Genomic DNA, 14,378 nt, shown 5'->3' with positions numbered 1-14,378 from the left:
ATCTAAGTATTTGGTTCTAAAATATACTTATGTATCAAAAGTATAAATAATTTCAAATTCCTTATATTAAGCAAAGCGGACGGCACCACGTTCTTGTTTTATTTACGGATAGCCAGGGGACAAGTCCAACACTTGTGTTTAGTGAGTCCGCCAAGCCAGAGGCAGTAGGGATGACCACGTCTTCTCCTGATAAGTGCGTGAATTTGACAATTTTCTTGTTCGGCTAAGCATTCAAAATGTATTGAGTACTTTGGGTTTTCAGGGACAGCGTATGGAGTAAAAAGCACAATATTTTCTTTAGGAATGTAGTAAAGTAAAAGTTGTCAAAAATATATATAGTAAAGTACAGATACACCAAAATCAACTCAAGTAGTACTTTAAAGTACTTTACACCACTGCAAAAAAAACACATGTTCTTGTTAAGTGAATTCCTTTTCTGTCTCACCTGTCTGAGTTCATGAAGGACCAATATAGAGGGGAGGCGCCCACAAACGCTCCTGTTTTTACACTTGACCACAGTGATCTATAGGGCAGTCAGCCACGAACGCCCAGTACGGCAGCACCATTTTTAAAGTTCACTTTTGGTATTTAATCTAAACGGTTGTCTTCGGACAAATGGGATTCACAAGTTCTGCACGTGGAGATATGGTTGAGTGTGTAACATTCCAAACTAATTTGCTGTCTTAATGTCCCACAAGTCAGGGGTTTAAATTTCAGCTTGTCCCACTTTCACTCCTTCTCTGTGTCCTCATGTTTCTAATCCGTGTAAATAAAGCATTGAAGATATAATGGTGGAATTCCACACAGAAAAAGCTGGAATTCCTATTCAGACTTGAGACCAGTTGACTTAACATGGACTTATGTCAAAGAATGTTCATATTTTATTGACTCAAGTCTATGTTAAGTCTGTATATCTCAAGTCTGAATAGGGCACCATGTGCTCAGTGTAACAAGAGTGGTTCAACAAAACAGTTAAGACTGAAGACTGGCTGACCCAGGTACAAATCCATGTTGTCACACACACAACAGCTATATGCTGTACGTGTTGCCTCTGCTATAAATTGGACATGCTATCTCTGCTATAGATTGGACATGTTGTCTCTGCTATAAATTGGACATGCTATCTCTGCTATAAATTGGACATGTTGTCTCTGCTATAAATTGGACATGCTATCTCTGCTATAGATTGGACATGTTGCCTCTGCTATAAATTGGACATGCTATCTCTGCTATAGATTGGACATGTCTCTGCTATAGATTGGACATGCTATCTCTGCTATAGATTAAACATGTCTCTGCTATAAATTGGACATGCTATCTCTGCTATAAATTGGACATGCTATCTCTGCTATAGATTGGACATGCTATCGCTGCTATAGATTGGACATGTCTCTGCTATAAATTGGACATGTTGTCTCTGCTATAGATTGGACATGCTATCTCTGCTATAGATTGGACATTTTGCCTCTGCTATAAATTGGACATGTTGTCTCAGTTATAAGTTGGACATGTTGTCTCTGCTGTAAATTGGACATGCTATTTCTGCTATAGATTGGACATGTTGTCTCTGCTATAAATTGGACATGCTATCTCTGCTATAAATTGGACATGTTGTCTCTGCTATAGATTGGACATGCTATCTCTGCTATAGATTAAACATGTTGTCTCTGCTATAAATTGGACATGCTATCTCTGCTATAAATTGGACATGCTATCTCTGCTATAGATTGGACATGCTATCGCTGCTATAGATTGGAAATGTTGTCTCTGCTATAAATTGGACATGCTATCTCTGCTATAAATTGGACATGTTGTCTCTGCTATAGATTGGACATGCTATCTCTGCTATAGATTGGACATTTTGCCTCTGCTATAAATTGGACATGTTGTCTCAGTTATAAGTTGGACATGTTGTCTCTGCTGTAAATTGGACATGCTATTTCTGCTATAAGTTGGGACATGTTGTCTCAGTTATAAGTTGGGACATGTTGAACTCTGCTATAAATTGGACATGTTGTCTTTACTATCAGTTGGGATGTGTTGTCTTTGCTATCAGTTGGACATGTTGTCTTTACTATCAGTTGGGACATGTTGTCTCTGCTATAAGTTGGGACATGTTGTCTTTGCTATCAGTTGGACATGTTGTCTTTGCTATCAGTTGGGACAAGTTGTCTCTGCTATCAGTTTGGACATGCTATCTCTGCTATAAATTGGACATGCTATCTCTGCTATAGATTGGACATGTTGTCTCTGCTATAAATTGGACATGCTATCTCTGCTATAAATTGGACATGTTGTCTCTGCTATAAATTGGACATGCTATCTCTGCTATAGATTGGACATTTTGCCTCTGCTATAAATTGGACATGTTGTCTCAGTTATAAGTTGGACATGTTGTCTCAGTTATAAGTTGGACATGTTGTCTCTGCTGTAAATTGGACATGCTATTTCTGCTATAAGTTGGGACATGTTGTCTCAGTTATAAGTTGGGACATGTTGAACTCTGCTATAAATTGGACATGTTGTCTTTACTATCAGTTGGGATATGTTGTCTTTGCTATCAGTTGGACATGTTGTCTTTGCTATCAGTTGGGACATGTTCTCTCTGCTATCAGTTGGGACATGTTGTCTCTGCTATCAGTTGGGACATGTTGTCTTTGCTATCAGTTGGACATGTTGTCTTTGCTATCAGTTGGGACAAGTTGTCTCTGCTATTAGTTGGGACATGTTGACTCTGCTATAAGTTGGGACATGTTGTCTCTGCAATAAGTTGGGACATGTTGTTACTGCTATAAGTTGGGACATGTTGTCTCTGCTATCAGTTGGACATATTGTCTCTGCTATTAGTTGGGACATGTTGTCTCTGCTATTAGTTGGACATGTTGTCTCTGCTATTAGTTGGACATGTTGTCTCTGCTATTAGTTGGGACATGTTGTCTCTGCTATTAGTTGGACATGTTGTCTCTGCTATTAGTTGGGACATGTTGTCTCTGCTATTAGTTGGGACATGTTGTCTCTGCTATAAGTTGGGACATGTTGTCTCTGCTATTAGTTGGGACATGTTGTTTCTGCTAATAGTTGGACATGTTGTCTCTGCTATTAGTTGGGACATGTTGTCTCTGCTATTAGTTGGACATGTTGTCTCTGCTATTAGTTGGGACATGTTGTCTCTGCTATTAGTTGGGACATGTTGTCTCTGCTTTGTACATGTTACATAACCCTAAACATTTTGAATGTAACATCATTTATACTCTCACAATGAGCCTGGCAACTGTTGTAGTATTGAGTAGTACTAGTGAGTGCTATGTAATGAGTGGTAGTAATGAGTAGTAATAGTGAGTGCTATGTAATGAGTGGTAGTAATGAGTAGTAATAGTGAGTGCTATGTAATGAGTAGTAATAGCGAGTGCTATGTAATGAGTGGTAGTAATGAGTAGTAATAGTGAGTGCTATGTAATGAGTGGTAGTAATGAGTAGTAATAGTGAGTGCTATGTAATGAGTAGTAATAGTGAGTGCTATGTAATGAGTGGTAGTAATGAGTAGTAATAGTGAGTGCTATGTAATGAGTGGTAGTAATGAGTAGTAATAGTGAGTGCTATGTAATGAGTGGTAGTAATGAGTAGTAATAGTGAGGGCTATGTAATGAGTAGTAATAGTGAGTGCTATGTAATGAGTGGTAGTAATGAGTAGTAATAGTGAGGGCTATGTAATGAGTGGTAGTAATCAGTAGTAATAGTGAGTGCTATGTAATGAGTGGTAGTAATGAGTAGTAATAGTGAGTGCTATGTAATGAGTAGTCATAGTGAGTGCTATGTAATGAGTGGTAGTAATGAGTAGTAATAGTGAGTGCTATGTAATGAGTGGTAGTAATGAGTAGTCATAGTGAGTGCTATGTAATGAGTGGTAGTAATGAGTAGTCATAGTGAGTGCTATGTAATGAGTGGTAGTAATGAGTAGTAATAGTGAGTGCTATGTAATGAGTGGTAGTAATGAGTAGTAATAGTGAGTGCTATGTAATGAGTGGTAGTAATGAGTGATATTGCCTATCCTAGGGAAAGTAGTTGGACAAATATGACAGCTCTGTCTATTCATCTCAATACATTTATAAAATGTGTCACTTGAAATGAATGTATCAAAATATTATTGTAATTTGATGCTGACTTTTACAGTTTCTGAAACCCCAGAAAGGTGTTTTCACAACTCTCTGTTAAAATCACCCGTATTACCAGAGTGTACCTTGAGATTCATTGAAATGTCTGCCACAGTAGTGTTTCAGAGTACTTTCATGCTGTTCTAAAACACATTCTACTGTATCTATCAAAACACATTGTAACGTTCGTCGTCTTCCTCTGAAGAAGAGTAAGAGAGGTCGGACCAATTTGCAACGTGGTATGTGTCCATTTTAATAAGACAAACGGAAAACTACACAAATATAAAATAACAACATGAAACAAACAAAACAGTCCCGTGTGGCACAAACACGGAAAATAACCACCCACAAAACACAATAGACAACAGGCTACCTAAATATGGTTCTCAATCAGGGACAACGATAAACAGCTGCCTCTGATTGAGAACCAAACCAGGCCAAACACAGAAATCCCAAAACATAGAAAAAGGAACATAGACAACGCACTCAACTCACGCCCTGACCATACTAAAACAAAGACATAATAAAAGAACTAAGGACAGAACGTGACACACATTGCGTTCACATTCAAACAGATCTTAACTTAGGTGAGCTACTTCTCATGGTTTCAGTAGACAATCAGGTGTTCAAATCAAATGATATTGGTCACATACACATATTTAGCAGATGTTATTGCGGGTGTAGCAAAATGCTTGTGTTCCTAGCTCCAACAGCACACTAGTATGTTTTGAGGCTTTCTATTTTAACAGAAACATGCATTATAAACCCAACTCAAATGGCCTCCTTTCCACTTCTCTCTCCGTCTCTCTGTCATCCATTTTTTGTTCATGTTAAAGTGAAGAAAAGGAGGATGAGGATGGTACTTCTCTAGAAACTACACTGGTCCACGGCTGTGTCCCAAATGGCAACCTATATCCCTCTGTAGTGCACTACGTTTCACCACAGCCTTATGGGCCTTGGTCAAAAGAAGTGCACTTCATAGGGAATAAGGTACCACTTGGGATGAAACCCAGTGTCCTGATTGAATGGGAGTGATTATTGTGTGTCAGACAGCTGTAAACAGCCTGAAGGCGTGTCGGGTCAGAACCTCTTAGAAGAGAAACAGCACTGTTTCCAGACACTGACAGACACATTACAGATAAATCTAACAGAGCAGAATGAGTCCCAAGTGGAACCCTATTCCCTATTTAGTTCACTACTTTTGACCAGAGCCCAATATGGTCAAAAACCCTATCAGAAGCCCTATCAGAAGCCCTATCAAAATTCATATCAGAAGCCATATCAGAAGCCCTATCAGAAGCCCTATCAAAAATCCTATCAGAAGCCCTATCAAAAATCCTAACAGAAGCCCTATCAAAAATCCAATCAGAAGCCCTATCAGAAGCCCAATCAAAAATCCAATCAGAAGCCCTATCAGAAGCCCTATCAAAAATCCTATCAGAAGCCCTATCAGAAGCCCTATCAAAAATCCAATCAGAAGCCCTATCAGAAGCCCAATCAAAAATCCAATCAGAAGCCCTATCAAAAATCCCTATCAAAAATCCAATCAGAAGCCCTATCAGAAGCCCTATCAAAAATCCAATCAGAACCCCTATCAGAAGCCCTATCAAAAATCCAATCAGAAGCCCTATCAAAAATCCAATCAGAAGCCCTATCAGAAGCCCTATCAAAAATCCTATCAGAAGCCCTATCAAAAATCCAATCAGAAGAGCCAAACATGTGGAAATGACATGGGCAACAGTCTAACAGAGAATATATATCAATATCTTCATCATCATCATATCACAGACTGGATCATACTGGTTATATTAATGGAACAAATCAGTCATCTGATTCTAATGTAGCCTACTGTACCAGTCAAAAGTAGAATAATAGTGAAGATATCAACATGATAAAATAACACACATGGAATCATGTAGTAATCAAAAGAAAGTGAGATTATTCAAAGTAGCCACAGGAAATAAGGAAACTGTATGGCTGTGGGGTAAGTGTGTGTGAAATGGATGTCAGTGAGGTACAGGGGTAACATGAGACAGACAGGGGGCTCTAAGTTTAGCCTAACCGCCTAGTACAACACACGCCTGTGTGGCTAAACTACTGTTGGGAGATTCCCTCACTGTAGTAGAGTGGCTAACACAGAAAAACACACACACTTCTCTACTGCATATCATAGTCTAACGATCACACATTATCCATTGATCTCTTTTATTGCCTCTATATATATATATATATATATATATAGAGAGAGAGACTGATACATCATGCCGATACAGCTAATTTAATTGAGAGAGAGAGAGAGAGAGAGAGAGAATAGCACTAACACACACAGCATAAGTTCCAGACAAAATGGGACTCAAACATACTCAATGAATACAGATAGTTAGAGAGAAGAGGGTGTGTCTCACCTCTGTCCTGCTGTCTGTTCTCTCCTGTCACTTCATTCGTCATGAGGGTGGAAGTGGTACGGTAGTCCAGTCCAGTAGTCCCAGTGTGTCCTCAGTCTGTTTACCCCCAGTTACTCCCCTCCACCAGGCTAAAGCCCAGTCATTCTGCTCCTGTCCCTGTTCCTGTGTTTTGAAAGAGCAACAGACAGTAATGAATACAGCCGTGAGAGTGTGTGACAGTGTGTGAGAAGAGAGTGCGTTTGTGAGAAGATAATGTCTGTCAGGGGCAGCATAACTCCGACAACTGAGGAAGTACTGAAACTCCTCCCCCTCCACTAACTTCTATGGGACAGGGTTTCCACTAGATAGCAAAAAAGCTCCAAAAATACATGTAAAAAAGAGAGATTGTAGATATGGGTAGAGTTCAGCCATCACTCTAACATTGTGGCTGTGTTAACTAGTCATGAGTCAACACATGATGTCTCTGGCTGCATGGAGAGTACTCAACCCGAGACTCTGTGCCACAAAACGTTACAAAACCTGAACACATAATTTTAAGTTATCAGTCTCAAGACAAAGTCTTAAGGTACCAAGTCCAAGTCAAGTCTCAAGTTATTTTATATCAAGTTGAGTCTGAAGTCATCAAATTTCTGTCTCGAGTCCACAACTCTGTTGATGACCATGGGACGGGGCACCTCTCTCTTTCTCTGCTGTTTCACTTCTCTCTCCCTGTCAATTAAATTCAATTCAAGGGCCTTATTGGCATGGGAAACATGTGTTAACATTGCCAAAGCAAGTGAGGTAGATAATATATAAAGTGAATATATAAAGTGAAATAAACAATAAAAATTAACAGTAAACATTACACATACAGAAGTTTCAAAACAATAAAGACAATCCAAATGTCATATTATATTATATGTCATATTATACAGTGTTTTAACTCTCTCTGTCTCTCTCGCTCTCTCTCTCTCTTTCTTTCTCTCTCTCTCTCTCTCTTTTTCTCTTTCTTTCCCTCCCTCCCTCCCTCCTCTCTCTCTCTCTCTCTCTCTCTCTCTCTCTCTCTTTTTCTCTTTCTTTCTTTCCCTCCCTCCTCTCTCTCTCTTTCTCTCTCTCTCTCTCTCTTTTTCTCTCTTTCTTTCCCTCCCTCCTCTCTCTCTCTGTCTTCCCTTTCTCTCTTTCTCGCATTCTTTCTCTCTTTCTCTCTTTCTCTCTCTCTTTTTCTCCCTCTTTCCCTCCCTCCTCTCTCTCTCTGTCTCCCCTTTCTCTCTTACTCGCTGTTTTTCCAGAATATCCCTCACCCTCTTCTGAACTCCTCTAAAGTGTTGATAGTGTGTTACAGGTCAATAGCTACAACAGGTACTTGTATACACAAACAATATTTTCCTTTCCAAGTTGCCATAAACATATATGAATGTGGGTACAGCAAACAACATTTACAGACACTTCCTCATTCCTGCCATTGATCCAACCAGTCAGGTTTGACATGTTAGTCACAGAGAGCATAAAAGCATGACACCCTATTCCCTGTGGGCCCTGGTAAAAATAGTGCACTATAAAGGGAATAGGGTGCCATTTGGGACCTATAACAGAACTGAGCCAGTAAAACTTGGTCGCGCCTTGGTGTAGGTCATGAGGCCACATTCCAAAGGTGTCTCTCTCTCTCTCTCTCTCTCTCTCTCTCTCTCTCTCTCTCTCTCTCTCTCTCTCTCTTCTCTCTACTCTCCTCTCTCTCTCGCTCTCTCTTTCTTAACCATTTACTCTTTCACTATCTGGGTTTTTATAAACCCACTGTGTATTCTTGGTTGTGTGTGAGTGACTGTGTTTCTCTGTGTTTCCCCCCTGCTTGCTTGGTTAAATATAAACTCTGGACCTGATTGTGTATCCCTGGCCCCAGGGAGCCTTGACAAAGTCACCATGAGAAAGAATAACACACCAAACATGTGACCACAGAATTCAGGATAATCTATACAGGCCACTCTGTGTCTGTGTCTGTGTCTGTGTGTAGGGTAGGGTGGGTAACAGTGTCTGTATCTGTGTGTAGGGTAGGGTAGGTAACAGTGTATGTGTCTGTGTGTAGGGTAGGGTAGGTAACAGTGTCTGGATCTGTGTGTAGGGTAGGGTAGGTAACAGTGTCTGTATCTGTGTGTAGGGTAGGTAACAGTGTCTGTATCTGTGTGTAGGGTAGGGTAGGTAAGTGTCAGTGTCTGTGTGTAGGGTAGGGTAGGTAACAGTGTCTGTATCTGTGTGTAGGGTAGGGTAGGTAACAGTGTCTGTGTGTAGGGTAGGGTAGGTAATGGTGTGTGTGTGTGTAGGGTAGGGTAGGTAACGGTGTCTGTGTCTGTGTCTGTGTGTAGGGTAGGTAACGGTGTCTGTGTCTGTGTGCAGGGTAGGTAACAATTATGTGTCTGTGTCTGTGTGTAGGGTAGGTAACGGTGTCTGTGTATGTGTCTGTGTCTGTGTGTAGGGTAGGTAACAGTGTATGTGTCTGTGTCTGTGTCTGTGTGTAGGGTAGGTAACGGTGTCTGTGTGTAGGGTAGGTAACGGTGTCTGTGTATGTGTCTGTGTGCAGGGTAGTGTAGGTAACGGTGCCTGTGTCTGTGTCTGTGTGTAGGGTAGGTAACAGTGTCTGTGTCTGTGTGTAGGGTAGGTAACAGTGTCTGTGTATGTGTCTGTGTGTAGGGTAGGGTAGGGTAGGTAACGGTGCCTGTGTCTGTGTCTGTGTCTGTGTGTGTGTAGGGTAGGGTAGGTAACGGTGCCTGTGCCTGTGTCTGTGTGTAGGGTAGGTAACAGTGTATGTGTCTGTGTGTGTAGGGTAGGTAACAGTGTCTGTGTCTGTGTGTAGGGTAGGTAGCAGTGTGTGTAGGGTAGATAGCAGTGTGTGTAGGGTAGGTATCAGTGTGTGTAGAGTGGGTGTCAGTGTGTGTAGGGTAGATAGCAGTGTGTGTAGAGTGGGTGTCAGTGTGTGTAGGGTAGGTATCAGTGTGTGTAGGGTAGGTATCAGTGTGTGTAGGGTTGGTATCAGTGTGTGTGGGGTAGGTATCAGTGTGTGTGTAGGGTGTGTGTGTAGGGTAGGTAGCAGTGTGTGTGAAGTAGGTATCAGTGTGTGTGTGGGGTAGGTATCAGTGTGTGTGGGGTTGGTATCAGTGTTTGTGTAGGGTAGGTATCAGTGTGTGTAGGGTAGGTATCAGTGTGTGTGGTGTGGGTATCAGTGTGTGTAGGGTAGGTATCAGTGTGTGTGGGGTGGGTATCAGTGTGTGTAGGGTAGGTATCAGTGTGTGTGGGGTAGGTATCAGTGTGTGTGGGGTGGGTATCAGTGTGTGTGGGGTGGGTATCAGTGTGTGTAGGGTAGGTATCAGTGTGTGTGGGGTGGGTATCAGTGTGTGTAGTGTGGGTATCAGTGTGTGTGGGGTGGGTATCAGTGTGTGTAGGGTAGGTATCAGTGTGTGTGGGGTGGGTATCAGTGTGTGTGTTTGGGGTGGGTATCAGTGTGTGTGTGGGTTGGGTATCAGTGTGTGTAGGGTAGGTATCAGTGTGTGTGGGGTGGGTATCAGTGTGTGTAGGGTAGGTATCAGTGTGTGTGGGGTAGGTATCAGTGTGTGTGTGTGGGGTAGGTATCAGTTTGTGTGGGGTAGGTATCAGTGTGTGTGTGTGGGTTGGGTATCAGTGTGTGTGTGGGGTGGGTGGGTATCAGTGTGTGGGGTAGGTATCAGTTTGTGTTGGTTGGGTGGGTGGGTATCAGTGTGTGTTGGGTGGGAGGGTGGGTATCAGTGTGTGTTGGTTAGTGGGTGGGAGGGTGGGTATCAGTGTGTGTTGGTTGGTGGGTGGGAGGGTGGGTGGGTGGATATCAGTGTGTGTTGGTTGGGTGGGTGGGTGGGTGGGTGGATATCAGTGTGTGTTGGTTGGGTGGGTGGGTGGGTGGGTGGATATCAGTGTGTGTTGGTTGGGTGGGTGGGTGGGTGGGTGGATATCAGTGTGTGTTGGTTGGGTGGGTGGGTGGGTGGGTGGATATCAGTGTGTGTTGGTTGGGTGGGTGGGTGGGTGGGTGGATATCAGTGTGTGTTGGTTGGGTGGGTGGGTGGGTGGGTGGATATCAGTGTGTGTTGGTTGGGTGGGTGGGTGGGTGGGTGGATATCAGTGTGTGTTGGTTGGGTGGGTGGGTGGATATCAGTGTGTGTTGGTTGGGTGGGTGGGTGGATATCAGTGTGTGTTGGTTGGGTGGGTGGGTGGGTGGGTGGATATCAGTGTGTGTTGGTTGGGTGGGTGGGTGGGTGGGTGGATATCAGTGTGTGTTGGTTGGGTGGGTGGGTGGGTGGGTGGATATCAGTGTGTGTTGGTTGGGTGGGTGGGTGGGTGGATATCAGTGTGTGTTGGTTGGGTGGGTGGGTGGGTGGGTGGATATCAGTGGTGTGTTGGTTGGGTGGGTGGGTGGGTGGGTGGATATCAGTGTGTGTTGGTTGGGTGGGTGGGTGGGTGGGTGGATATCAGTGTGTGTTGGTTGGGTGGGTGGGTGGGTGGGTGGATATCAGTGTGTGTTGGTTGGGTGGGTGGGTGGGTGGGTGGATATCAGTGTGTGTTTGGTTGGGTGGGTGGGTGGATATCAGTGTGTGTTGGTTGGGTGGGTGGGTGGATATCAGTGTGTGTTGGTTGGGTGGGTGGGTGGGTGGGTGGATATCAGTGTGTGTTGGTTGGGTGGGTGGGTGGGTGGATATCAGTGTGTGTTGGTTGGGTGGGTGGGTGGGTGGGTGGATATCAGTGTGTGTTGGTTGGGTGGGTGGGTGGGTGGGTGGATATCAGTGTGTGTTGGTTGGGTGGGTGGGTGGGTGGGTGGATATCAGTGTGTGTTGGTTGGGTGGGTGGGTGGGTGGGTGGATATCAGTGTGTGTTGGTTGGGTGGGTGGGAGGTGGATATCAGTGGGTGGATATCAGTGTGTGTTGGTTGGGTGGGTGGGTGGGTGGGTGGATATCAGTGTGTGTTGGTTGGGTGGGTGGGTGGGTGGGTGGATATCAGTGTGTGTTGGTTGGGTGGGTGGGTGGGTGGGTGGATATCAGTGTGTGTTGGTTGGGTGGGTGGGTTAGGTTAATGGTGTTTTTTTTTGCTGCATTTTGACCATTATGATCTGATCAGTCTCCTCTGAACAGTTTATGTTCAGATGTGTCTTTTACTTGAACCCTGTGAACTCTGTTATTTGGGCTACATTTTCTGAGGTTGGTAACTCTAATGAACTGATCCTCTGCAGCAGAGGCAACTCTTGGTCTCCCTTTCCTGTGTCGGTCCTCATGAAAGCCAGTTTGATCATAACTCTTGATTGTTTTTGCGACTGCACTTAAAGAACCTTTCAGTTCTTGAAATGTTCCAGATTGACTGACCTTCATGTCTTAAAGTAATGATGGACTGTCGTTTCTCATTGCTTATTTGAGCAGTTCTTGCCTTAATATGAACTTGGTATTTTACAGAGCTATCTTCTGTATACCACCCCTACCTTGTCACAACACAACTGACTGGCTCAAACACATTAAGAATTAGAGAAACCCCACAAATGTACTTTTAACAAAGCACACCTGTTAATTAAAATGCATTCCAGGTGACTACCTCATGAAGCTGGTTGAGAGAATGCCAAGCGTGTGCAAAGTTGTCATCAAGGCAAAGGGTGGCTGCATTGAAGAATATAAAATATAACATATATTTAGATTTTTTTAAACACTTTTTTGGTTACTACATGATTCCATATGTGTTATTTCAAATGTTGATGTCTTCACTATTATTCTACAATGCAGAAAATAGTAGGTGTGTGCAAACTTTTGACTGGTAATGGATATGATTTGGGATTGCCGGTCTGATAGGAGGGTTAGTGGGTTAAGATGATGTCAACTTTGACAAGGTGTACAGCAGGGATGTCTTGTGCCCATGGACATTGTAGGGCAGTTGAACTTTTGTGGCTCTGAGAGGCTGAAAAGGGACAGAGAGACAGAGTGAGAAAAAGAGAGAGGTGAGATTAAGAGGTTAGATGAAGAGAGAAAGAGGAAGAGAGTGTGAGAGGGAGAGAGAGAGAGATATATGAGAGAGAAAGAGAGAGAGAGAGAGAGAGAGATATGAGAGAGAGAGAGAGAGAGATATGAGAGAGAGAGAGAGAGGCTCCTCTCCTCTCTACATCCCTCTATTGTCTTGTTTCCTCTCTGCCTCTGCTGTGTCATGGATTTATCTTTCTCTCTCTCTGCTCCACTCAGAACAAAACACAACACAGTCCAGACTCTGTCATGTTACTGTTACTACAGGTTAACACAACATACCCAGACTCTGTCATGTTACTGCTACTATAGGTTAACACAACACATGTTACTGTTACTATAGGTTAACACAACATACCCAGACTCTGTCATGTTACTGTTACTATAGGTTAACACAACACACCCAGACTCTGTCATGTTACTGTTACTATAGGTTAACACAACACATGTTACTGTTACTATAGGTTAACACAACATACCCAGACTCTGTCATGTTACTGTTACTATAGGTTAACACAACACATAGAGACTCTGTCATGTTACTGTTACTATAGGTTAACACAACACACCCAGACTCTGTCATGTTACTGTTACTATAGGTTAACACAACACACCCAGACTCTGTCATGTTACTGTTACTATAGGTTAACACAACACATAGAGACTCTGTCATGTTACTGTTACTATAGGTTAACACAACCCAGACTCTGTCATGTTACTGTTACTATAGGTTAACACAACCCAGACTCTGTCATGTTACTGTTACTATAGGTTAACACAACACACCCAGACTCTGTCATGTTACTGTTACTATAGGTTAACACAACACATAGCGACTCTGTCATGTTACTGTTACTATAGGTTAACACAACCCAGACTCTGTCATGTTACTGTTACTACAGGTTAACACAACACATAGAGACTCTGTCATGTTACTGTTACTATAGGTTAACACAACACACCCAGACTCTGTCATGTTACTGTTACTATAGGTTAACACAACACACCCAGACTCTGACATGTTACTGTTACTACAGGTTAACACAACCCAGACTCTGTCATGATACTGTTACTATAGGTTAACACAACACATGTTACTGTTACTATAGGTTAACACAACACACCCAGCCTCTGTCGTGTTACTGTTACTATAGGTTAACACAACACACCCAGACTCTGACATGTTACTGTTACTATAGGTTAACACAACACATAGAGACTCTGTCATGTTACTGTTACTATAGGTTAACACAACACACCCAGACTCTGTCATGTTACTGTTACTATAGGTTAACACAACACATAGAGACTCTGTCATGTTACTGTTACTATAGGTTAACACAACACATAGAGACTCTGTCATGTTACTGTTACTATAGGTTAACACAACCCAGACTCTGTCATGTTACTGTTACTACAGGTTAACACAACACACCCAGACTCTGTCATGTTACTGTTACTACAGGTTAACACAACACATAGCGACTCTGTCATGTTACTGTTACTCTGACTCATGTTACTGTTACTACAGGTTAACACAACACATAGAGACTCTGTCATGTTACTGTTACTACAGGTTAACACAACACACCCAGACTCTGACATGTTACTGTTACTACAGGTTAACACAACACATAGCGACTCTGTCATGTTACTGTTACTATAGGTTAACACAACACATAGAGACTCTGTCATGTTACTGTTACTACAGGTTAACACAACACATAGAGACTCTGTCATGTTACTGTTACTATAGGTTAACACAACACACCCAGACTCTGTCATGTTACTGTTACTATAGGTTAACACAACACATAGAGACTCTGTCATGTTA

The 14,378-nt window shown here is 42.6% G+C and overlaps 1 protein-coding gene across 3 annotated transcripts in view; it reads right to left on the bottom strand.

Annotated features, from left to right (window-relative positions):
* The window catches only part of LOC115126521 (SH3 domain and tetratricopeptide repeat-containing protein 2-like), a 78,532-nt gene extending 71,613 nt beyond the window's left edge, over positions 1 to 6,919 (bottom strand). For 2 of the 3 annotated variants that reach the window (XM_065019876.1, XM_065019877.1), the window contains exon 1: positions 6,557 to 6,917. In XM_065019876.1, the coding sequence (XP_064875948.1) occupies positions 6,557 to 6,599 (43 nt within the window). In that variant the 5' untranslated portion in view covers positions 6,600 to 6,917. Of the gene's footprint in view, positions 1 to 6,556 lie in introns of all 3 variants that reach the window. The other variant, XM_065019878.1, reaches the window with a different exon arrangement.
* Positions 6,920 to 14,378: the final 7,459 nt, after the last annotated feature.

Source organism: Oncorhynchus nerka, linkage group LG6 (assembly GCF_034236695.1).
Source record: "Oncorhynchus nerka isolate Pitt River linkage group LG6, Oner_Uvic_2.0, whole genome shotgun sequence".
Taxonomy (NCBI): Eukaryota; Metazoa; Chordata; class Actinopteri; order Salmoniformes; family Salmonidae; genus Oncorhynchus; species Oncorhynchus nerka.
Note: the sequence above shows the minus strand (reverse complement) of the source record. Positions and strands in the feature narration are given on the sequence as shown.